The sequence below is a fragment of the Heteronotia binoei genome, chromosome 15 (assembly GCF_032191835.1).
Source record: "Heteronotia binoei isolate CCM8104 ecotype False Entrance Well chromosome 15, APGP_CSIRO_Hbin_v1, whole genome shotgun sequence".
Taxonomy (NCBI): domain Eukaryota; kingdom Metazoa; phylum Chordata; class Lepidosauria; order Squamata; family Gekkonidae; genus Heteronotia; species Heteronotia binoei.
The window spans coordinates 27,066,986-27,092,369 of record NC_083237.1 but is presented as its reverse complement, the minus strand read 5'-3'; the positions used below and the strand labels follow the sequence as shown (position 1 = coordinate 27,092,369).

Below are 25,384 nucleotides of genomic sequence, written 5' to 3'. Positions count from 1 at the left end.
CGCCTCCTCATCCCAATAAAAAAAATGTTGAATTACATCAGTGCACATGAGGCCAAACAGGAAAACGGATTGTGCCGTCAGTACCAATGTGTGGTCCTGAGAGAAGAGGCAGATGTACCCTAGATGGGTATGCAGAGGCTGGTTTATAATGAGATTACACCAGAAAGTCCTCAGAGAACAGCATGTCCTACTAAGGGTGTGGGGAACTACCCGGTCAATACGAGTATTTTGGCCCTAGGCAACATTTTTCAAATTCACACCTTTACTTCCTCTGCTTTTTAAAAAAAGGCAGATTCCAGGAAACCAAGCCAAATCAGCCTTTGTACTGTAATTTTATACCCCCAAACATTACATTGATGTAAATTTTAAACAGGTTGGTTAGATCATACCCACTCATGCAGGTTGGTTTGGTTTCCATTTCTTCCCATCATTCCTTTGGGGAGGTTATGAAGTTCTTGTTGAGTCTGCTCATGTCTGTTGGAAGACTTGATGTGATATAGTGGTTTCAGTGTCTGACTAGGACCGATTTCGCACACAGCTCACCTCGGAGTCGCTAAAACCCAGTTTCCGTTTGCGAAGCAGAAGCCGCGGCTCTTCCTGCTCCTCCGGCGTAGATGGTGGGAAATCCAACCAGACGCTGCGCAGTGAAGAGGGACGTGACTCCGAGGTGAGCTGTGTGCAAAATTGGTTTAGGATTTGGGAAACCCTGGTTTGAATCCCCACTCTACTATAGAAGCTGGCTGGGTGACCTTGGGCCAATTTCTCTCTCTCAACCTCACAGGGATGTTGCGCGGATAAATTGGCGGAGAGAAGAACAATCTAAGCTACATTGGGTGCCCACTGGGGATGAAAGGCAAGGTATAAATGAAATAAATAAAATAAATTGTATAAGAAAACTCAATCCAGCCTTGCTGAATTGGGCCAATAGTTCATTGAGTCTTAGCAGGATATTTCACAAAGTGGCTAACCAGTGCTCTTGGCAAGTCAACCAGCAGGGTACAAAGGCCAAAAGTTCTTCTTGTTACTTTAGCAACTGGCATCAAGAGGTATACTGCTTCTGAACATGGAAGACTCCACTTCGCCATTATGGTTAATAGCCCCATGAATGTTCTATGACCCTGGGAAATTTATTTAGCTCTGATTGCTGCAATTCTTTGACACTGGCTACAATAAACCCAGCTTTTCTCTCCGATGAAAGCCAAAGCCTCTCACAACAAACTCGACTTCCTTGTTTGTGTCTGACAGCAACAACCCAGTGAGATGAGTTAGCCTGACAGAAAGTAACTGGCCAAATGAACTTCCTGACAAAATGGAGGGATTCAATCTAATTACCAATCTTTCAGTCTGGTACTCTAACCACTACACTAGATTGGCTCTAAATTAATTGAGTGGCTTTTACTGTTGGTGTTTGGAGACTGGTTGATTGACAAATGGATTGTTAGCTACCTCAGTAGTCGAAGAACTGAGGAGATGGCAGGTGGATTTCTTAAACAAATAACTAACTTAGGGATGTGACTGGAATCCCCAAACTCTGGTTGTAACAGATATTTGCCCCAGCTCTCAAACCAAAGCTCTGTTTAACACAATGACTTTTTAAATGAATGTATTGTTTAAAAATATTTTCTTGCATACGCATAGCTTACCTTCAGTCATGCAGTGAACGCCCTTGCGCTATGCTGACTGTCAATGCCAAACCAATTTTTGTAAAAAAATCTGCATAGCCCATCAAATCTCCCATAACTGACCAGAAGTCCCACTGGGCAAAATCTCCACCTGGTTCCATCCACTTCCTAAACCCCTTATGGGAAAGCACCAGGAAAAGAGTTGGCCGGCACACCATGCCCAGACATACCACACTGGGGACTCCGCATTGAGAGCCAGTTTGGTGTAGTGGTTAAGTGCACGGACTCTTATCTGGGAGACCCAGATTTGATTCCCCACTCCTCCACTTACAGCTACTGGAATGGCCTTGGGTTAGCCATAGCTATTGCAGGAGTTGTCCTTGAAAGAGCAGCTGCTGTGAGAGCTTTCTCAGCCCCAACCACCTCACAGGTTGTCTGTTGTGGCGGTAGAAGATATAGAAGATTGTAAGCCGCTCTGAGTCTCTGATTCAGAGAGAAGGGTGGAGTATAAATCTGCAGTCTTCTTCCTATCCTAAAGACTAGCTCACTTTTATACATCTAGATTGGAACTGAGTTTATTGTAGGGGGCCAGTTTTACCTAATTGCTTGTAATGCTTTTGTTTTAAGTTTAAATTTGTGTTCATTTTCCCTCCCTTGAGCCTCCAGGAAGTGTTTGGAGAGGCAGGAAATAAGGTGCACTTAATAAAGAAATAAAAAAGCCAGACCAACACTCCTGCCATCCCTGGAGGAAGGGACGGTGAACATGATGAAGAGGGAAAGGCCAATGGGGGTGGAAGCCCACAGTGTCAGCAGGGCCAGCCTTAGATTGTCTTGTGCCCTTGGCAAGGCTTACTTCTGGCACCCCCCACACTGATAACATCACTGAGTCCCATGGGGGAGCCCAATTCAGTGCCCCTAGAAGGCTGGCGCCCTAGACAATTCCCTAGTTTGCCTAGTGGCAGGGCCGGCCCTAGGCTTGCCAATCCCCAGGTCCCAGCGGGGGTTCTTCCACTTTCCCAGGCTCCTTCCCATCCCCAGTCAGCTGGCCGGCAGAGGACCATGTGCCTTTTCACCTCCGGAGGCTTCAGTCTCTGATTGAAAGGCTTCCTCTTGGGATGGTTTGTCTGTGTGTACTTTGAAGAAGTTGGCAGCAACTTGTGAGTACAGAGGCCAATCCCTCACTTCAGAGTCACCAGAAACAGGGGGGGAGGGGGAAGGGAAACATCTGCTGAGCACTTCATTATTCCCTAGGTGGAGATCGATTCTCATAGGGTATAATGGGGAATTCATCTGGAGGTTTCAGGGGCTCTGAGGGAGCTGTTTTTTGAGGTAGAGGCACATTTTCAGTATAGTATCTAGTGCCTCTCCCCAAAGTACCCCCCAAGTTTCAAAACGATTGGACCAGGGGGTCCAATTCTATGAGCCCTATCCATTATTTCCTATGGAAGGAAGACATTTAAAAAGCTTTGCTGTCCCTTTAAATGTGATGGCCAGAACTCCCTTGGAGTTCAATCATGCTTGTCACACCCTTGTTCCTGGCTCTGCCCCATGCTTGTCACACCCTTGTTCCTGGCTCCACCCCCAAAGTCCCCAGATATTTCTTGAATTGGACTTGGCAACCCTAGCTGGCCCTGAGTGTCAGCTGTGCTGGATGGGAGAAAAGGGAGAGGGAAGGAACGGAGGGAGAGGAGTGTGCATGCATGATGGACTTGAGGGTACATGGATGGAGCAAGAGTCTTGACAGATGTACTCACCAGACTTGCTCCATGACTAAGACATCTGAGGTGTCCCATCCTGCCTGAACATGTTTCCTTATTTGAACTATGCAAATAAGGGCCACTGCACACAGCCTCTTGTTTTCCCTCCCATTTTTTTTTAAGATGCAAACTTGAACATGCGAAGCAAGAGGCAAACGGGTGTTGGAAGCACATACAGGCACCCCAATCTGAGAGCCAGGATCCATCATATGGGGGATCAGGGCTGTTCCCAGAATTTCCCTCTTCTTCTCTCTTACACCAGACCCCCCCTCCCCCTTGCTGACCCACCTGTCTGTGCATCCTTCTCCCAACTCCTGAACTCACAGGTGACTGCACCATCCACATGCCCATTCCCTGATGATGCTGGGGACTGCATGGATGATGATGATGATGATGATGATGATGATGATGATGATGATGATGATGGTGATGATGGTGATGATGATGGTGATGATATTGGATTTATATCCTGCCCTCCACTCAGAGTGGCTCACAATCTCCTTTCCCTTCCTCCCCCACAACAGACACGCTGTGAGGTGGGTGGGGCTGAGAGGGCTCTCACAGCAGCTGCCCTTTCAAGGACAACCTCTGCCAGAGCTATGGCTGACCCAAGGCCATTCCAGCATCTGCAAGTGGAGGAGTGGGGAATCAAACCTGGTTCTCCCAGATAAGAATCCGTGCACTTTCTCATAAAAAAAAAAAAAGAATCCGCACACTTAACCACTACACCAAACTGGCTCCCCTGGATGGCAAAGGACTTGCCAGCAAGTGGGTGGGCAGCAGGGAAGGCGTGTGGTCAGTGGCAGTGGGCCCCACCAGAAGCCTCAGCAACTGCCCCACCTCAGGATATACTGACACCGGCCTCAAATGCAATAACCAGCAGGCTATTCAAGTCCCTGAACACACAGAGAGTGAGACATTTGTGGCAGGCTGAATGCAGAAGAAGAAGAAGACGATATTAGATTTATATCCCGCCCTATACTCTGAATCTCAGAGTGGTCACAATCTCCTTTACTTCCCCCCCCCCCCCACAACAGACACCCTGTGAGGAAGGTGGGACTGAGAGAGCTCTTACAGCAGCTGCCCTTTCAAGGACAACTCCTACGAGAGCTATGGCTGACCCAAGACCATTCCAGCAGGTGCAAGTGGAGGAGTGGTTCTCCCAGATAAGAGTTTGTGAAGAAGAAGAGGAGGAGGAGGATATTGAATTTATATCCCACCTTTTACTCAGAGTCTCTGAGCGGCTTACAATCTCCTTCCCTTCCTCTCCCCACAACAGACATCCTGTGAGGCAGATGGGGTTGAGAGAGCTCTGACTGAGAAATGCTCTGGAGAGAACAGCCCAGAGAGAACTTGTGACTGACCCAATGTGGAAGAGTGGGGAATCAAACCTGGGTCTCCAGATTAGAGACTGCTGCTCTTAACCAGTAACACAGGCTCCCACATCCAATGGGAGAGCTTTGGTTGGATGGAGGGAAGAAGAGAGGTAGGGGTGGGGAGGAAGGAGAGATGGAGAAAGAAGCAGCCAACACATGCTGATGGATAGGAGCTTGGCACACCTTGCACCTGCATGGATGTTGTATGAGTGGGTGAGGTAGACAGATGTCAAAGTACAGTACTTGACAGATGTGCCGGTGTGAGGATGCCAGCTTGCTCAAGCCATACTCCCTCCCTCCCTCCCTCCCCCTCCTCCTCTCCCTCACTCCTGTGTTTCCTGAGTTGCATCATCCTTTCCTGTCGGCAGCATGAAAGCAGCTACGGAATGGTAATATTTAGACTTTGGCATCCTCGTGACCCCGCATGAGGGGCAACAGTAGCGAGAGGCGCACCATGATTCATGCTCAGGGCCCAGAGAACGTAGGGGAGGGGAGGAGGGTTTGGGGCTGAGTGAAAACCAAGGGGAAGGGCAGTCACCTCTGGATGTGTGTGTATATATATCACCCTGCCTGCTGCCTGGGAGCAAACCTGGAGTGAGACAAGAAGACAACAGGCAAAGAGGGAAAGGTCTCCTCCACCACGACCTCCTCCTCCTGCTTTGTTCTGAACATTCCCATTGATTTCATCCTTGGCATTTCCTTCCTCGAACACCCAAGACTCTTGAATTAAAGAGTTGTCCTTGGATTGGGTTCCTCTTGGACTCAGGACACCTGGGTTCCTATTGGCGATTGGCGGGCTGGAGAGAGCAGTGAGTCCTCGTAGGCTGAAGCTGGTGGGGCAGGTGTTTCTAAGTCGCAAGCCCATGGCTGAGAAGCGGAGCTCACTGGGCATCCCTTTTGCCAATTCTATCCTCTTGCCATCTTACTGTCCCTCAGCTGGGCCTGCACCAGCCATGCTGGCCATTTCCGCTTCTCTCCAAAGTATGTGGTACTTCTTTTTCCTTAGCCTGCTTTTCTGGGCCACCTTGGCCCCCACAGCTTTAGCCTTTCCCCTGCCCAATTCCAGCCCCCTTTATCAGTTCGAAGGGCAGGTCCGCCTTCGCCACCTCTACACAGCAGATGAGCAAACACATCTCTTTCTGGAGATCTTGCAGGACGGCAGAGTACGCGGCTCCAAACACCAGAACCCTTTCAGTGAGTATTTGGGAAGGGAAAGGATTAGAGCTGGAAGCTGTGGGGATTGGGGTGGAGGATTCCTGGGTTTCTTGGAAGGGGACTGGATATTAGCAAAGAGAATGCAAGATACACACGGGTTTGTTCCCATTCCCAGTTTAACAAGATAGAAACTTGGGTTCTTCAGAAAAGATCTAGTGGGTTACAAGGTGAACCTTAGAGTCAAGATTCCTGAGTTCAATGGGCAGTTTGGGGGGGACCAGAACTTCCAGGCATTCTGAAAGGAGAATAGGGTCCTTTTGAGTTATGGAAGAAAAATGCAAGTGATGAGACCCTGACAAGGGAAGAGAAAGATGAGGTGTAGCTTGTGAGCTGCAGGACATTGCAGAGAGCAAATAAGGGTAAACAGAATCAACGAGGAGATTGGGGTGAAGGGTTCCAGCAAGAGACTATCTACTAGGAGTGGTACGTGCAGTTGTGGGAAGACCTTGTTTGCTTTAGCTCTGTAATTGACAAAGATTGGTTTGTAAGGACAGCGTGGACGTGGCTTGGAATGTGAATGCAGCACATGTTCATGTGTGAACTCTTGGGTGCTTTGAAACAGAAATACGTTCTGATGGGTCACCAGGGTTCCTAGGTGCTGCTGAACTACCAAATACAGGAATCACAACTCTTGGGATCTCCAAAAGGGGGAAATGGGAATTCTACAGATTGGATAGAATATTTGGCTTTAGCTGGTGGATCAGACCCCTCCCCATGTTGTTTGTAACAACAGCACCTCCCATTATCACTTTATTTTGCTTATTGGTCTGTTTTTGCAAGAGGAGAGAAAAGAGATGGGAGACTGGATTTAACATAGTACTCGTAGTGATTTAGGGGAAAGGGGTGTTTTCAGTGGTCAAGTTAGGACAAAAGGGATCCCACTGCCGCTGTTCTGCTTCCTCCTCCTGCTTCTTCTTTCCTCACCCTGTTCTCTAATGTTTCCCCTTCCAGGTTTGTTGGAGATCAAAGCTGTAAAGCCAGGAGTTATTCGGATTCAGGGCATGAAAACCTCTCGCTTCCTCTGCATGACCTCCAGTGGGCATCTCTATGGTTCGGTAAGTTTGACTTCTCATTGATGTGAGGGTGGGAGGGGGCACAAAGACAGTCTGGGGAAGGAAAAAAGGGACAAAAAAGGGATATGTGAAGAAACCCATATTCTGGTAACTCAGATTAAAACAGTGTCTTCCTCAGCACAAGAAATTGGAAACCTCTCGGTCCCAACTGGAGCCCAGTAAGGGTTCCCAACTGTTGGTTGGGAAAATTCCTGGAGATTTGGGGGATGGAGCCTGGGGAGGGCAGAGACCTCACAATCACATCCACCTTTCCCAGTGGCTATTTTCTCCAGGTGAACTGATGTCTGTCACCTGGAGATCAGTAATAATCCCAGTAGATCTCCAGCCACCACCTGGGGGTTGGCAAACCTAAACCCAGGGGAATGAATGCCTGGATCCTGTTACAGGAGAAGAATGTCTAGTGAGCAATGGGAGAGATCTCGTAAATGCTCCTGGGAGGGAAGGAGGGTTGGCAGATCCTGGCTGGGAAACTCCTGGAGATTTGGGGGTGAAGCCTGGAGACACAAAGGGACCTCAGTGAGGTACAAGGCCACAGAGTCCATCCTCCAAAGCATCCCTTTTCTCTAGGGGAACTGACCTCTGTAGTCTGAAGATGAGCTGTAATTTCAGGGGATCCCCAGGCCCCACCTGGAGGCTGGCATCCCTATCTCACTCATAGTTCTCCACCCACAGGAACACTACTCAGAGGAGTCATGCAATTTCCGTGAGACTGTCCTCCGTGATGGCTACAATCTCTACTACTCTGAACACTATGATATTCCAGTCAGCCTCAGCTCGGCGGGGGTCCTATTGCGGAATCGTCAGCTACCCCCATTCTCCCAGTTCCTGCCCTTGGTCAACCGGATCCCTCTCGACCCTCTGTTTGTTGACTATGACTTCTATGAACAAGTGCCCAACATCGAGTCTGCTGACCCCTTGAGCATGATAGACCAAGCCCCCAGCTTCAGGAGTCCCAGTTATGTCTTCTGAAGGCCAAGGGCCCCTGGGTTGTTTGGGGCAGGTGTGCGATGCCAGACTTTATAGACTTTTCCAGAGTTTCAGTGCTTGAGCTGTTTTTGCAGTAAAGATGGGATGAAGCAATTCAAAGTCAGAGCAGGGATGGGGTAAGACAGAAAGAGGACTTTATTTATTGTACTTGACATTAATGATTGATATTGTTGCTGTATTTTGCGGACTCCTGATTCCCCAAAGTGTCTAATGATGATACATGTGAATACTGTACATGAGGGAGATGCAAGGAACATTCCACATCAACAGAGGCAGAATTCTTATTTTGATGGATTCCTTTTTTGTTTGTTTGTTTTGTTTGCAGTCTTCTGTCGGCGTTAAGTTTTGCCGGCTTTTTATTTCTGTTTTCTATCTATTTAAAATAACTTATTTATTTTGTGCATATTTATTGAAGGAGGTTGGAGACAGTAGAAAGAGGGGGGAGGCTGAATGAGAAAACTCTTTTCTCCAGAAAATAATTTATATGTGGTTATTTATACAGTAATGTATGTGTATTATTTTTTTCATATTTATGTGTTATGGAAAGGAAATCACTATTAAACCTATTCTAAGTCTGCGGTGTTGATATACTTTTTGTCTGCAGCTATATTGTAAATATTTTTATTCCACTCTCCAAGGAAGTCTGGACAATGTACATAGTTTCTCCCTCTTCCATTTTACGCAGCCTCTGAATTAAATTAGACTGTGTGTGTGCGTGTTTGTGAGAGAGAGAGAGAGAATGAATGAATGAATGATCTACAGTCAACCAGTAGGAAACTGAACATGGGTTTACAAACTACACTATAATGGCTAAGCCTCTGAAGCAGTTCGTATAGCCCTTGTGTTTTTCCCTCAAGAAAAAAAAATAAAAACTAAGAGACAGTTATAAGTTTGACCAGTCAAAGAGGCTGATGTTAGAAAGGATTCCAAGGCCCAATTTGTAAACTAGTTTCAGAGCAGGGTAGATCATGAATATTAAATTGAGAGTAGGGGGCCACCCCCAAATAGGAACTGGCTGCTGGACAGCACTCTGATAGTTTAAATAAAGATCACCATTTTTAAGGGCCAAATGGTTAATGCATTTAACTAATTAAAATATAAATGCATTAATGTTATTAGCCACCTCATTTTTCAAAATGTTTGTCTTTATTCAAACTCACCTTTTCTAGGAAACCTTTAGTACAATGCCTAAATTGCATGAAGCTGCCAAGTTAAACCAAAGGTCCACAAAGCTCTGTTTTGCCTAGTTGGCAGCTCTCCAGGGTTGTAGCCAGAAAAGGGATTTTCCCAGCAGCACCAGAGTTCTTTTAGCTGGAACTGCTGAGGACTTTAGTTGGGCCCTTCTGCATGCCTGCTCTGCCAATAAGCCATGGTCCCCTCCAAAATGCTAATGCCCACAGAGCCTACTGGAGAAAGCCTAGGCACTTGCAACAGCAAGGAACACATTTTCTTCTTAAACGTTCCCATCTCCACCTCCTTTCTTCCCCTCTCCCTTTATGCAAAACCTTCAATTGCAGGGAATTGCACAATCTCCAGCAATTTCCCAACCCAGAGCAGCAACCCAAGTCAGTGTTGAACAATCTGATGTAAGGCCCCTGCTGCATCGAGCTTCATATTCTCTATATTGTTCTCTATATCGTACCAGGGGTGTCAAACATGCAGCCTGGGGGCTGAATCAGGCCCTCAGAGGGCTCCTATAAGGCCCCCAAGCTCTTTGTGAGGCAGTTTAGTGTAGTGGTTAAGTGTGCAGACTCTTATCTGGGATAACCGGGTTTGATTCCCCACTCCTCCACTTGCACCTGCTGGAATGGCCTTGGGTCAATAATAGCTTTCACAGGAGTTGTCCTTGATAGAGCAGCTGCTGTAAGAGTTCATTCACTCCCACCTACCTCACTGGGTGTCTGTTGTGCGGGGGTGGGGGGGAAGGTAAAGAAGTTTGTGACCGCTCTGAGATTCAGAGTATAGGGTGGGATATAAATCCAATATCATCATCTTCTTCCTCATCTGTCATCATCAGTCTTCTTCTTCTCCTCCTCCTCCTCCCCTCCCCTGCCTGGAACTGGCTCTGAAGGGTCCATCTAGTTCCGCATGTAGCTTCCCACACTGGCCAACAAGATGCCCATTGGAAGCTCCCCTCACCACCACCACCCCCCCCCCCCAGCAGGAAAGAAAAGCAGCAACCATCTTCAGAAGTTTCCTCCAGGGAATGGTGTTCAAAGACATGAGCCTTTCTGAGAACCAGGGGTTTTTTTGATCAGCAATGCACAGAAATGCAGTTCTGGCTGGCTTGATGTCAGGGGGTGTGGCCTAATATGCAAATGTTTTCCTGCTGGGCTTTTTCTACCCAAAAAGCCCTGCTGAGAACAGATGCTCCTTTTTACCCATGTAGGGTTGCCAGGCCCCCCTGGCCTCTGGGAGAGGATGGGTGTAGAGTTGTCAGCTCCAAGTTGGGAAACTCCTGGAGATTTGGGGGTGGAGCCTGCAAGGGACAGGGACCTCAGCGGGGTACAGTGCCACACAGCCCATCCTCCCAAGCATCCTTTTCCCTTAGGGGAACTGATTTCTGTAGTCTGGAAATGAGCTGTAATTCTAGGAAACCTCCATATACCACCTGGAGGCTGGCATCTCTAAGTCTACCTGAATATTCTGTGATGACTTTCATATCTTCGCCAGGGTTTGATAACATGAAGCGGGTTCAAAACACCCTTCTAGCAGCTCTGCTGCTGGGTATAGTGGCTAGCACATGCAGTTACAAGTATCCTTCTAAGAATACGCTGGGTTAAGAATTTCCAGAGCTCCCTTAAGCATGCTGTGAGCTCTCAAGGAGCGCTCAATGGGGTAATCACAGGGTTCCCTCCCCAAAGCTTTGAAAGAATGGATAAGCTGGGTCGAGATTTGAAAACATGCCAGGATAGTTACATTCGCTGGATTCTCAAAGGTCTTAATTGACTTTTGATCACCTTATGATCAAGCAATAAATTTTGGATATGTGAATATATATAAGGTATTGTCCTTGCAAGTCTAGTTGTTGTAATATTCCCTCATTTATTAGCTTTTCAAATTAAAAAATGAATTAGGCAAAGGGGGTTTCCTTCTCTCAGCTAGCTTGTGTTTTATTTTTCCTCCCTATCTGGTAGGAATTGTGTAGGAGTGCATCAATAATCCATACGTGTACTCAGGGGTGGAATTCTAGCAGGAGCGCCTTTGCATATTAGGCCATACACCCCTGATGTAGCCTGTCCTCCAAGAGCTTACAATAAAGAGCCTTGTAAGCTCCAGAAGGATTGGTTACATCAGGGGGTGTGGCTTAATATGCAAAGGAACTCCTGCTAGAATTCCACCCCTGTGTGTACTCAATTAAATTTCATGCTGACCATCTCTCCCAATCAGTTCATAAAGTCAAGGCTTAAAAATATTTTAATTATGTGTTAAAAGCCAAAATTCTCCCAAGAGTTGGGGAGGGGGGGGGGGAAACCCTGGAGACTAGGAAAACAAATACTTCAAACCAGGTTCCACTGCCTTTCCCTACAGAAATCCACACCAGAGAACTAATAATACTTTGTGTTATCTTCTTGCAAGTAGGTTTCACAGCCATTCGCAGATTGGAGTGAACGGAGGAAACTCATCTGAGAATAAAAAAACAGGAACAAATCTGGGGGGGTGGGGTAGGGATTCCATTTTTACATGAGAAAATATATGGGCATAGTTTTAGCCTTGCCTACTGCCAGTGAAAGTGAATTGGCTGGGCAAGATTTAGAGGGAAAGTCAGCCAGATTCAACCCTTTATAAGAACGGAGCCTGAAAAAGCATGGAAAAATAGTTCCTACGTTCTGTTCTATAAGCTGTCAGTAACTGCCCCCAGATAACTATTCCATTTCCTGTCCCCTTCCCCTTATTATTATTTCATTAAAGAAAGAGCCTTGGCAAATGTCAAACTTCGCTTTGGCAAATGCCACACATGAGGGTTCATTTTTATATATATTATTTCACTTCTCCTTCAATAGTCTAAACTGAAAATGTACATTTAAAAAAAAAAAAAAGAACCTGGATTTTGTGCCAAATACACCCACTTTCATTCTCGTTTTTAAGGACATTCTCCCCAGACTCCTTTGCTCTTGCAAACTATAACTTAGCCTATTGTGGCCCATGTGTTTGAAACTGGCTTCTCGCAGGCATGCAAATAAGGGGAGAGTTTGGAGTTAAAATTACAACACTCTCTCTGTCTATACAGAAAAGATTTTTTTCCAGTTTGAATGAACACTGGATTTATTTTTTTTAAAGGCTTTATTTCACCATTTTAAATTCTTCTTTTTCATTTCAGTCAGTTTTAAAGATAATTTGATAATGGATAAAAGTAAAAGTGTACAGCTATAAGAGGCTTTTAGTGCTGTCACTATAAACATTATTCCAAGTTCAATATTTTGGTACCAAGCAGAATAACTATCACTATATATTTTCAAGTAGGGAAGTGTTTTTACACCAACAGGTGTTCATTGTGGGGGAGTCAATTACCAGTCACCTGATAAATAAAAACAGATTTCAATCTTAAAGGTCTTTCACAGACAGCCTTGATAGAATCGATGTAGCTCAAAAATGGAAGCCATTTAGATCATGAATCTAAGGAGTGTGATTGAAGGGTTGTTGCTTTAAACTACGAAGAAACTTTATCTATAGTGAATATTTTTCAGATCTTGGAAAACTTTTCTCTACAGAAAATGTCTATTCACCTCAATAGTTTCAACCCACATCCTGCCTAGTACAGTATTTTTCACCTATAATTCACATAGGATGGCTGCCGGATTCCCTCACCTCAGGACTCAGGCTTGCCCTGCAGGTGAGGCCTCAAATTTCTTCTTGCGCCCCTCCATGCCACTCAGGGCATCAATGTTCTTCCTCCAGTCACCCACCTCCCGATTCTCCTGTGGGAAGGATGGAGAGAAAGTGTGGTGAGAACAGCAGCTGAAGTCAGCCAACAATGGGAAAGCAGCTCTCACAACTCCACATGAAGAGGGAAATCTCCTCAGAATGGCAGAAGGACAATGTGACTGTTAGCATGACAGAAGTCTTTGGGCTCCAAAGTCAGGGTTAGTAGGTAAGTGACATGTACAGACTGCTTTAGACACCAATCCTAAGTAGGTCTGCTCAGAATCCTCCTCAGGTCTATGAAGTGAGGCTTACTGTTAAGGAAAAGATCCCTGGAATTGCACTGAGCATTCTTTTTTATTTTCAAATGTGTGTGTGTGTGCTTGCACCTGGAAGTCATGGTGACCTCTGGTGGCTAACCACTACTGGGGGCCTGGAGGATATTCAGAGAGGTGGCTGAATAGAGCCTGCCCCTGCCCCCAGGCTCTGGTATTCCAAGGAGGTCTCCCCATTCAAGTACTTGCCAGAGTTGACCCTGTTTAGCTTCCAAGATCTGATGAGATTGCCTGGGCTATCCAGGTCAGGGTCACTGAGCATTCTTAAGAAGGTATGTACTCTCAGAAGTCTAATTCAGATCAAGTTCATGGTTGGCTGCACCCCCACCACGAAAAGAAGACCTCTCAACGGTTCTCTGCAGAAATTCATTGTACTTTTTGATAGGCTCCTGATTTTGAATTAAGCAAGAGCTCAAGGGCTGGCAGCATGGATCCAGTCTACTGACTTTCATACAGGCCTAAACTTGGGGGCAAACTAGACCTCCAACTTTTCAAACCCAAGAGACATATTTAATCCCAAACTGCACATAACAGCAGTCAGGGATCAAGACCACTTCCCCCCTCCCCAGTTACTCCTCATGTTTCCTACATCACTCCCCCATCCTATCCTGTGGGGTTTAAAGACCAAGCTAAGCAAGGTCGGCCCTGGCTAGTATGGGAGACCTCCAAGGAATTCCAAGGTTGTAACGCAGAAGCAGGCAATGGCAAACCACCACTAAATGTCTCCTGCCTTGAAAACTCTACAGACTCAACACAAACTGTGACTTGATGTCACTTTCTGCCACTACCTGGCTAGCCCTGTCTTATCAGACCTTGGAAGCTAAGCAGGATTGACCCCGGCTAGTATTTGGATGGGAGACCTCCAAGGAAGACCAGGGTCATGACGCAGAGGCAGGCAATGGCAAACCACTTCCGACCATCTCTGGCCTTGAAAACCCTGCCAGATCACCCATAGTCTGCTGTGACTTGAAGGCACTTCCCACCACCCTCTCAGCTACATCATCCATCTCCCTCTATTTAAAGCTTTTTCTAAGTTCTACCTACTAGGGACTCAAGGCAGCTTACAATATAAATAATAACAAAATACAATAAAATACATTAAAACCACTAGTTAAAATTAATAATCCAAAACTGCCAGTCAACAGAAGAACTCTTCAAATGTCAACATGAATAAAACTGTCTCCAGCTACCACCTAAAGCTCAAGATTCAGGGGTCCAGGCACACCTCTTTGGGGAGGTTCTATAATTCTGGTGCTGCCACTGAAAAGGCCCTTTCTCATGTACCCGCCAGACAAGCATTTGTGGTTGACAGGGCAGTCAAGAGGGCCTCTCCCTGCAATCTTAATTCCTGGGCAGAAAAGCACAGGAGATGGGCCTTCCACCTCCCTCCCTTTTCATCCTTTACTCCCCCTCCCTCCAGCCTCACCTTCTCACTGTCGTCTTTCTTGACCTGCTTCAGGTTGGCCCGCAGATCCATGGAGACCTTGTGCTTGGAGCCCAGCAGGGCCTGCATCATGGCGTCAGCAGAGAGACGCACGCGGCGAAGATTTGGGCGTTTAAACTTGCCTCGTAGGTCGAAGATCTTCTGGTTCAGATCTTGGATCTGGAATGAGAACAGAGAGCATATTCAAAGCCGAGAAGGGCTCTTACTGTGTTGGGAACCCCACTTGCACTGGCTAACCAAACACATTTCCCAGCACGATTACCAGAGCTGAGCACGATTACCGCCCTGAGCCACTTGTGGGAAGGGCGGGATATAAATCTTAAATAAATAAATAAATAAAATAAAAGTAACAAAATGACTTTTTAAAAAATTACATTCCCCCCCACACACACACACACAAACACACTTTAAAAATAGTAGAACAGGAGCCTGATTTTTTTTTACACCATGTCAAGCAGGCATCTGGCAACCCCTAGTGGAAGTTGAAGGCAAGGGGTGTTCAGAGGTGTTTTGCCATTGGCTGCCTCTGTGTCACAACCCTGATCTTCCTTGGTCTCCCATCCAGATACTTGCCAAGGAGGAACCTGATTTTAGATTGGCAAAGCTGAATGGAGGCTGAAGGGTTAAATTCCTTCTTCCCTTCCCCGGTGGGGCTGCTTTGAACCTCCACTGTAGGCATGTACAGTTTATTCTCAAGTGGAGTAATGGTCAGGAGGGACAAGTGGCCTTTCTGTCATGCCCAGGAAAGCCCCATGAAGCCCGAGGGTTCTGCTCTGGAATAAGTAACTGTCCCAAGGAGGCTTCCTGGTCTCCATGTGGGAAAAATCCCCCACATGCAAGAACCATTGTGTCAGGAAGGAAAACACTCACCCTGAAGCAGAAAAGATGGAAAGTGGGACCGTAGTCCATGTATTACCTTGCAGGATAAAATGAAACCTGGTCCCACACTGACCCCTTGAGGGCATCAGTAGTACTGCACCCTTTTGTACAAGGGATTGAGATTTTAAATTGAGTGATGAGGCCCTGTGCCTTTGCATGTGCTAGTGTCAAAGTAAAAAAGGTAGTCCCCTGTGCAAGCACCAGTCGTTTCTGACTCTAGGGTGATGTCGCATCACGTTTTCACAGCAGACTCTTTTACAGGGTGGTTTGCCATGGTCTTCCCCAGTTATCTATACTTTACCCCCAGCAAAGGCTGAGTCAACCTTGAGCCGGCTACCTGTACCTAGCTTCTGCTGGGATCAAACTCAGGTTGTGAACAGGGCTTTTTTTTTTTTTAACTTAAAATTTTTATTAATTTTTTCAACCATAACAAAACACTTACAATAATATACATATCTTATATTCATGGCATATATATCATTTACATTAAGCAGAGCGCCTCTAGACCCCTCTATCCTTGCACTCTATTACGTACGTCGTCTAAATTTTCATTTCTTTATCTACCAATACATAGCCTAAGGTTCAAAAAGGAATTTTCAATAATAGGAGAAAATAATAATTTTTTTTTGGAATATGCTTTTCAAAATCTTCCTCCGAATTTATATAATTAAAAAAGGGAAACCATTTCTCAACAAAATCGTTGTTCTTCTGCTGTATATCTAGTACTCTTATTTGTATGGCTAATTTATCTAGAGCTGCTACTTCCCATACTTTAGTCATCCATTGTTGCTTTTTTGGGGATATCTCTCGTTTCCAATATTGGGCTATCAAGAGCTTCGCTGCCATCAACAAAAGAGTTGCTAATTCTTTCTTCAACTGAGAAAGTTTTATATTGGGCCAATAATTTAAAAGAAAGGATTCTGGTGTAAAGGGAATTTCACCCTCTATGATGGTATCTATTATGGGTTTGATTTCCCTCCAGAAGTTGTTGATTTCCGGACACAACCACCAACAATGCAAAAATGACCCTTCCTGCCTACATTTCTTCCAACATTCAGGAGTGGGTTTCATATGTGCAAAAAAAAGTTTTTTAGGTGTCAAATACCACCTTGAAAAAAGTTTATAGTTTTGGAGTTTCAAATTTAATGAATATGTGGTATAGAGTGGAGATTCCCATATGGTTTGCCATGTGAACAGGGCTTTGACTGCAGTACTGCAGCTTACCCCCACATGCAAGAACCCCCACATGCTTACCCCCACATGCCACAGGGCTCCTGTCAAGGACTGGCCCTTAAACAGTTTGTGCTACAGAGTCCATTTTCCTCTTACACTTCTTCCAAGAAAATTGGGGCAGCATACATTGGTCCCCTTTTTTAAACCTCACAACAACCTTGTGAGGTAAGCTAAGCTTAGAGGTCATCCAGAGTGGTTTGTGACTAGTGTGAGTTTGAACCCTGGTCTCTCCAGTCCAATATTCCATTCTCTGTGCTGCTGTTGTATACTGTTTCTCTCACACTCTTTCTCCCACATCTAAAGATCCAAATGGCACAGTGACTGCAATACAAACCTGATCTGTGCTTGGGTCTCTTCTGCTTTCTATCCTGCATTAACTATATTCACATGTTCCAGGTGAAAATGCATTCTTTGTACCCCTTGTGCATGTGGACTGAGGAAGTGCTAAGGCAAAACTGGATCAGCTCCCTGCTAGACAAAACCTTACCCATTAAATATCACTGCTTCTGAACAGGATCAGAGAACAGAGCAAATTTAAAGAAACACAGAAATAGATTTTATATGATGATGATGATGATGATGATGATGATGATGATGATGATGATGATGATGATGATGATGATGATATTGGATTTATATCCCGCCCTCCACTCCGAAGAGTCTCAGAGCGGCTCACAATCTCCTTTACCTTCCTCCCCAACAACAGACACCCTGTGAGGTGGGTGGGGCTGAGAGGGGTCTCACAGCAGCTGCCCTTTCAAGGACAACCTCTGCCAGAGCTATGGCTCACCCAAGGCCATCCCAGCAGGTGCAAGTGGAGGAGTGGGGAATCAAACCCGGTTCTCCCAGTTAAGAGTTCGCACACTTAACCACTACACCAAACTGGCTTTCCAACTATATATATATATATATATTATATATATATAATCTCCTATATATAGATATAATCTCCTAGCCAGGGAATACCTCCTGAAGAACAGCTCTTCAGTACTAGTAGCACAGAAGGAAGGATTTCACCAAGCAGGGCAGTCTCCATGACATTGTTGCATGATGGGAGTAGCAGAACTTTTTCCTTTTTATATAATCATTAAAGGCCAGGAGCCCTCTTGGGGATTCACCTCCTGTACGTAAAGCAGGGATGGCCTGTCTTTCAACTTTAGGATTCCTTTAACAAACACTAGTGCTGCCAAGGAGGGGTCAGGGAAGAGTCAATGAAGCCCTTTTCTACTTAAAATATCACATCCACTGTCATTGCCATTGGTTTTCGTTCACTTCACTTTTATGGAATCAAAGGACATGAAGGAGGAGCTAGAAGTCTTCATCACGCCCACCTCGTTGATGTTCTTGTTGACTCGGACCTCCATGTCATAGCGCTCCTCATCCACCTTGTCGATTCGCGCATGGAGCTCTTGGCACATCTCCTGCATATATAAAGGTGAACACTGAACAGAGCTTAAAATGTGCCAGGGTCACATGTTCTTAAAAGCAGTAATAAGGAAGAGTGTCCTCTGAGCATGTGCAAAATGCCCCTTGCTGCAGAATATATACAACACTAGACTTCCTAATGAAAAGGGCGTGATTTTTTGGTGGGGAGGGGGAGGTTTAAACCAAGATGCAAGTCAAGCAGATTTTTTCCAACCTGGTCCAGAGTAAGGTGAGGTGGGGAAGTCACCCTGCATTTCCATTCTGTTTGTCCTCTGTAACAACTCAGTGAATTTGCAAAATTTCAGAATTGGTGGACCTGATCAAAAAGATTGGACCAGGGGGTCCAATTCCATGAGCCCCAAAATAAGGTGCCCCCACCCGCCATTATTTCCATTGAAGGGGTGGTATTTAGAAGGAGCACGGTCACTTTAAATGTGATGGCCAGAATTGCCTTTGGAGTTCTATCATCACAACCTTGCTCCTGGCTCCACCCCCAATGTCCCCAGATATTTCATGAATTGGATCTACCCATGTTAACCAGTGCGTAGGTGCACTGATTAAATAAAAAGAAATCTTGGTGCTGCCATGAGATCACACACACACAGTCATTCTTTTTGGTCCTTCACCAAAAGTCATCAAGTCATTCTTTTCCTATTCTTTTTCCAGTGTTCAGGATGCAATACACAGTTCATGTTCCCTTATATTACATCGGTCTTCCTCCATTGTTACTCTCTCTTTTTTTTGCTTCTGCCTTCACCTGGAACCACTCCTTTCGTATTTGATGTCTTCACCTCGATCCCCATTCTTGGCCCAGCCCCATTTTTCAGCCACCCGCCCACAGTTACCTGCAGGCCTGCGAGATCCAGACCTGTCCATTCTAGGGGAGTGCAGTGCTCTGCAAGGTATCGCTCTTTCTCCCGTGCCCCCTCTTCTTCTTCCCTTTCCATTTCCTGCTTTGCCACCTGGAGCATCAGTGACTGTTGCAAGGAAAGAATATATTAGATCATACCAGGGTTCCCCAATGCAGTGCCCATGGGTGCCAGGATGCCCATAGGCACTTGCTTCAGACACCCGCCATATGCTTCAGGGAAGTAGGCAGGGCCATTGTGAAGGGAGCACCATGGAATGGCTACCTTCTTACAAGTGAAGGGGCTTTTCACCTTGGTTGTTGACTTCTGTTTACGTGTATGTGTGTTATCCTCCCCGCCCTTGATCTTCTATGTGTGGGTTATTCCTCCTTTCTGTATGTGCTCAGATCTTTGTCCATCGTCTTTTCTTTTCATTTTCTTGTGCATGTTTCTTCTGTGTGCTTGGCTCTGCCTCCAGTGGCGGCAATTTTGTGGTGCTACCTGCCACCCAATCTTAAAAGTCTGAAGGTGTTCACAGGCTCAGAATCCTTGGGACCCCTGGATTAGACCAATGAGCTAATCAATGAGTCTCTTGATCTCCTCCAAACCAGGGAACTTGCCTGGTATCTGCTCCCTTCCCTATCAAATCCAGGTTTCCCTGCCCACTCTCCCCCCTCCCCAATCATTTCTCCACCATTACCTTGAGCTGCAGTTTCCGAGAAGCCGTAATCTTGGATTTTCTCTGTGGTGGAACAAAAGAAAACAGATGCTGGTCATTCCAAAGTCCTGAGGCTAACAGCCCTTCCAGCTAAAGCACTCAGCGTCTCGGGCAATGAAAGGTTGTTCCTGGCCCTGCTATCTGTCTGGGACCATCTGCATGCAAAGTGTGTGCTCTGCCCCTGAGCCAGGCCCACTGACAATGGAGGTCATCCCAGGGATTCTCACAGGCAAGATAAGAACATAAAGCCATGTTGGATCAGGCCAATGGCCCATTCAGTCCAACACTCTGTGTCACACAGTGACCAAAAAAACCAGGCGCCATCAGGAAGTCCATCAGTGGGGCCAGGACACTAGAAGCCCTCCCACTGTTGCCCCCTCCCCACAAGCACCAAGAATACACCAAGAGGTCCATCACTGCCCCAGACAGAGAATTCCATCAATACACTGTGGCTAATAGCCACTGATGGACCTCTACTCCGTATGTCCATCCCATTGGTTGTTTTCAGCATTTGGTAATTAGGGGTAGATTATCTCTGAATATGGGGGTTCCATTGTTAGTTATTCCTAGGGTTGCCTACCTGCAAGTGTGGCCTGGAGATCCCCTGGAATTACACCTGATCTCCAGACGACAAGGATCCCCAGGAGATATTGGCAACCTTGGAAGGTGAACTCTGTGACATCACATTCCAGCTGCTCTCCCTCCCTCCTGAAACCCCAGCCTCCTTAGGCTCTGCCACCAGATTTCCAGGCTTTTCTGAAACTGGAGCTGCCAACACGGTTATTCCGGCTTCTAGCCATGGATAGCCCTGCCTTCCAGGGATATATCTTATTTCCCAACCTTCTATTGTAAATATCTGGTTGAGGGGGAGGGGATTAGAAGAAAAGGGGAAGGAGAGATAGCTGATAAATGCGCTAGATCAAAAAGTACTATAGAAATACAAGGGGAGAACAAAAGAGATAGACTAGTAAAAGTAAAAATACCTGATTGGAGGCAGGGGCAGCCTTAGCCAATAGACAACAGGGGCAGGTGTCTTGGGCCCCAGGCCTGAAGTGGGGTGGGGTGCTAGCTGCATATAACCACAACTGAAAAGAGGGAGAAGAAGAGGAGGCCCCATCTGGCTTCAGATGATAGCAGTGTCTCCTGCCCATTTCCTAGGGATGCCAGCCTCCAGTTGGGACCTGGGGATCCCCTGGAATTACAGCTCATCTCCAGACTACAGAGATCAGTAAAAATGGATGTTTTGGAGGGTAGACTGTATGGCATTGGACCCCACTGAGGTCCCCGTCCTCCCCAGGTTCCATCCTCAAATCTCCAGGAGTTTCCTAACCTGGATCTGGCAACCCCACACCCCCATTCCCCACTGGTGGCTAGCGGGGACCTGGGAATCTTACACCTGATATATGGTGAGAGCAACTCTCTGCTTGGCCCTGGCAGGGGAGGGAGGAAAGTGATGGCAGCGATCAGGGCTTTTTTTTTTTCCGCAGGAACATACGAGAACACAGTTCTGGTTGGCTTGGTGTCATGGGGCATGGCCTAATATGCTAATGAGTTTCTGCTGGTCTTTTTCTACAAGAAAGTCCCATGTGAAACAATGGTAATGTCAGGGGTGTGTGACCTAATATGTAAATGAATTCCTGCTGGGCTTTTTCTACAACAAAGTCCCATGTGAAACAATGGTGACATCAGGGGGTGTGGTCTAATATTATTTATTTATTTATTTATTTATATTTATATCCCGCCCTACCCCACCGAAGCGGGCTCAGGGCGGCTCACACACAAAAATTCTAACAATAAAATTAAGAATTAAAATACATTAATAATTTACAGATAAAAATAAACAACAATTCTTCAATGTGCTATCCCACAGTCTTCCTTAGAAATATTCGGATGCCAGTCTTACAGGCCCTGCGGAACTGCCCAAGGTTCCGCAGGGCCCTCGCCTCTTCCGGCAGCTGGTTCCACCAGCAAGGGGCTGTGATCGAAAAAGCCCTGTCCCTAGTTGACTTCAGACAGGCCTCCTTTGGCCCGGGGATTGTAAGGAAACCCTGAGAACCCAATCTCAGCACTCTCTGGGGAACATATGGAGAGAGGCGGTCCCTAAGGTAGGCAGGTCCTAGGCCATATAGGGCTTTAAAGGTAATAACCAGCACCTTGTACCGAACTCGGTATATTATTGGCAGCCAGTGAAGTCCCCGAAGCCCCGGCTGAATGTGCTCCCATCTAGGGAGCCCTAATAACAGCCGGGCGGTGGCGTTCTGCACTAGCTGCAACTTCCAGGTTTGGCACAGGGGCAGCCCCATGTAGAGGGCATTACAGTAATCCAACCTTGAGGTGACCGTTGCATGGATCACTGTTGCCAGGTCATCATGTTCCAGGAAAGGAGCCAACTGCCTTGCCTGCCTAAGATGAAAAAATGCGGACTTGGCAGTGGCTGCTACTTGAGCCTCCATAGTTAGGGCAGGCTCCAATAGTACCCCCAAGCTCCTGACCCTGTGTGTCGCTGTTAGGGGCACACCGTCAAAGGCTGGTAAGGGAATTTCCACTCCCGGACCACGCCGACCCTAGCTAAGGACCTCTGTCTTCGCTGGATTTAGTTTCAATCTACTCAGCCTGAGCCATCTAGCCACGGCTTGTAATGCCAGGTCCAGGTTTTCTGGGACACAGCAGGCCGGCCGTCCATGAGTAGATAGAGCTCGGTGTCATCAGCATACTGGTGGCAACCCAACCTATACCTCCGGGCAATCTGGGCAAGGGGGCGCATGTAGATGTTGAACAACATCAGGGAGAGCACTGCCCCCTGAGGCACTCCGCAATCAAGCGTGTGCCTCTGGGACAATTCACCCCCAATCGCCACCCTTTGTCCCCGACCATCAAGGAAAGAGGAAAGCCATTGTAAGGTCAACCCCTGAATCCCCGCAAATGCAAATGAGTTCCTGCTGGGCTTTTTCAAAAAAAGCCCTGGCAGTGATTCTGGAGCTCCATCCTGGGATTTTGCTCAGGGGCCCAAAATCACTAAGCACGTTTTTGCACTGACCTTACTCGGGCATTTTCGCACTAATTGCTCCACAGAACCTGGAAGAGCCGCAAAGTCCCGCGGCTTTTGCCTCGCAAATGTAAACTGGTTTTTGGCGGTGAAGAGGGATGTAGCTCCCGAGTAAGTTCAGTGCGAAAACGCTCTAAGACTGCACTTGACTGGAAATCATTTGGGAAGGACCAGGACCAGATCTGAAGATGAGAGTGTTTCAGAGAGACACATCCAGATCTCTACAGCCATGAGGAACTGACACATCTTGTAAACAGAAAGAAGCCTGAGATTCAAGACTATGGATTCCCATATCCCCAAGCAACAGAGGTACCAGTTCTGCCTTGTATTAAAACTTCAAAGAGCACCAGAACCCCACCTTGTCATGTGGCTCCACAGCATAGGCTCGATAGTTAGCTGAAGATTTTCGGCGGAGAGGGGGAGGAGCAGCAGCTGGGGGAGGAGGCCGAGCCACAGGCTTGGGGGGCTGTGGGACGGGAGGCTGAGGTTCCGGTTCTGGTTCTGCCTCAGCTGCAGTTTCTTCCGTTTCCTCCTCCACATATTCTTCTTCCTCCTCTTCCTCATACTACACAAAGAGAGAATTTATTAATTATGTAGCATTTGTTATACTGTCTTTTAAGAAATATTCTGTTGAAGCTTCTCCCTCTTCCAGGCCACCCCCTCAAGGGTCAACCACATACCTTCAGCTTAACCAACCTCACAAGGTTTGTTGTGAAGATAAAATGAAGGAGAACAATATTAGCTGCTTTGGAGGTGGGGTATAAAGGAAGTAAATAAGTAAATAAACGTCACAGTCTTTCCAAAGTGCCACAGCTAAAAACAATATTTATGTTGTTTTAAAGCACCGGTTTCAATTATAACCTGAATTTACACAGCTGATCTCTTGCAAAGCTCATCTGAACCCTCTTTCTAAGGAGCTAGTAGAGAAGCTCTTGCAAAGCACATCTGAAGCGACAAAACTCAGTGGAACTTGAAAAGGGGAGCACATTGAGATTTAAAAATCACCATAGAATATTCTCCAAAGAGATCACATATTGTAGATGGTTACTTGGTTCCAGTGGTAGACTATTCACAATGACTTATGATCTTAGTGTGGCACATCCATTCTATATGGCAATCATCCCATTTGAATGGTATTTAAAACTCATGTGTTTGGGGAAACACATTGAAACCCAGAATTTTCCTGGCACAGTAAATAAGGAACCTTGAAGGAGGAGGGAAAGACATTGGCAACTAAAAAGAAGGGACTTTATTTTCCATAGGTTTGTTTGGCGACTGCTCCTTTGTTGGTACTTACAGTCATCTCTTCCCTGCAAAAGAGAGAAGTGAAAGGCAGGTGTCAGTCAGTCAGCATGAATATAATCCTTCTTGAGTTATACACTCTTCTCCCTGCTTGGGCTGTCACCCTCCAGGTGGCTCCTGGAGATCTCCTGCTATTACATTCCATCTCCAGACAACCAAAATCAGTTCCCCTGGAGAAGATGGCTGCTTTGGAGGCAATGCTAGGCATTCCATATGTACATGATTGTTTCTGGCATTGTACCCTGCAGAGGTACCCTTGCTCTCCCCAGGCTCTACCCCCAAAACTCCAGGTATTTCCTAACCCAAAGGCGGCAACCCTATAAGGTCCCTAAAATCCTGTTTAAAGAAATTTCATCCCAGATTTTCAAATACCAGCATTACTTTTGACAGAGGGGGCTTTGGCTCCTCCTACCTCCCAACCTGCCACTCCTCCTTCCTGAGAATCCCTCGTTTCTTCTTCCCTTTCTCCCCAAACCTTCAAGTTCATTTTCCTTCCAGAGGATAAAGAAGGCCCCAGATATGTTTCTTTGTTCTTTAAGGACTGATTCATACATGCGGAAATCCTCAATCTACAGGCACAAGAATGACTATTTGGAATGTTCTACTCTCGGGTGGGGGGGAGGGGAGAAAGGGGGTTTACAACTTTTTGCCCTGGGGAACTAGTTTTCTGTGTGAAGGGAGGTTCTGTGTATAACAAAGGAAAGCCAGAATCACTCCACCTGCAGTCTAAAATGGTGCAGTTCATTCTATCAGCCTCTCTTGGCAAATCTGGATCCGAATACCCACTTCTCCATTTTTTCCATTCACTTTAATTAATAGATTTGTTTAAAAAAAACCAAACAAACAAACTACTCACTCTTCTGCCATGTTGGGAAATAAAACTTCAATCTGCTATTAGGGGGAAAAGAAAAAGAAATATTATTCTTTCATATGTGCACAACTTCACTTATCCTCCAGGGGGTGCAAATTTCTTTCTGCTTTCTCAAGGAGCCAAAGGAAGATGCTTGCAGTTGCTCCTTCTGGTTTTTCTTGGAGAAGCAGAAATGTGACCAAGAAAGTCAACGGACATTTTTTTCTTTTTCTTTCTTTCTTTTTTTTTTTTTTTGTAAATCAAGAGCCTGAGGTAGTAAATTTGAATTTAGTTTTGGATTGTTAGATTTCTAATCCTTAATCCCACAAACAGTGGTTATTCCGATGCCCATGGCCCTGTCGGTTTAATAAAGGCTTGCACTGGAGAAGCTGCAGATTTTCATTTAGCTTC

General features: G+C 46.2%; 2 protein-coding genes and 1 long non-coding RNA gene across 3 annotated transcripts; 1 reads left to right on the top strand and 2 right to left on the bottom strand.

Annotated features, from left to right (window-relative positions):
* The first annotated feature begins 5,235 nt into the window (after window positions 1-5,235).
* Window positions 5,236-8,607, top strand: FGF21 (fibroblast growth factor 21). Its single transcript, XM_060255623.1, has 3 exons — window positions 5,236-5,949; window positions 6,922-7,025; window positions 7,716-8,607. Exons 1-3 carry the CDS (start codon window positions 5,619-5,621, stop codon window positions 8,010-8,012), a joined length of 732 nt encoding a protein of 243 aa, XP_060111606.1. The 5' UTR covers window positions 5,236-5,618; the 3' UTR covers window positions 8,013-8,607.
* Window positions 8,608-11,117: 2,510 nt separating this feature from the next.
* LOC132583888 (uncharacterized) lies at window positions 11,118-11,489 on the bottom strand. Its single transcript, XR_009556226.1, has 2 exons — window positions 11,384-11,489; window positions 11,118-11,204 (listed from the first exon to the last, which is right to left on the bottom strand). It is a non-coding gene; the product is annotated as an uncharacterized LOC132583888 (long non-coding RNA).
* Window positions 11,490-11,527: 38 nt separating this feature from the next.
* Window positions 11,528-24,124, bottom strand: TNNI3 (troponin I3, cardiac type). Its single transcript, XM_060254996.1, has 8 exons — window positions 24,119-24,124; window positions 23,180-23,386; window positions 19,758-19,799; window positions 19,055-19,186; window positions 18,116-18,205; window positions 14,655-14,831; window positions 12,840-12,949; window positions 11,528-11,656 (listed from the first exon to the last, which is right to left on the bottom strand). Exons 1-7 carry the CDS (start codon window positions 24,122-24,124, stop codon window positions 12,848-12,850), a joined length of 756 nt encoding a protein of 251 aa, XP_060110979.1. The 3' UTR covers window positions 11,528-11,656; window positions 12,840-12,847.
* Window positions 24,125-25,384: the final 1,260 nt, after the last annotated feature.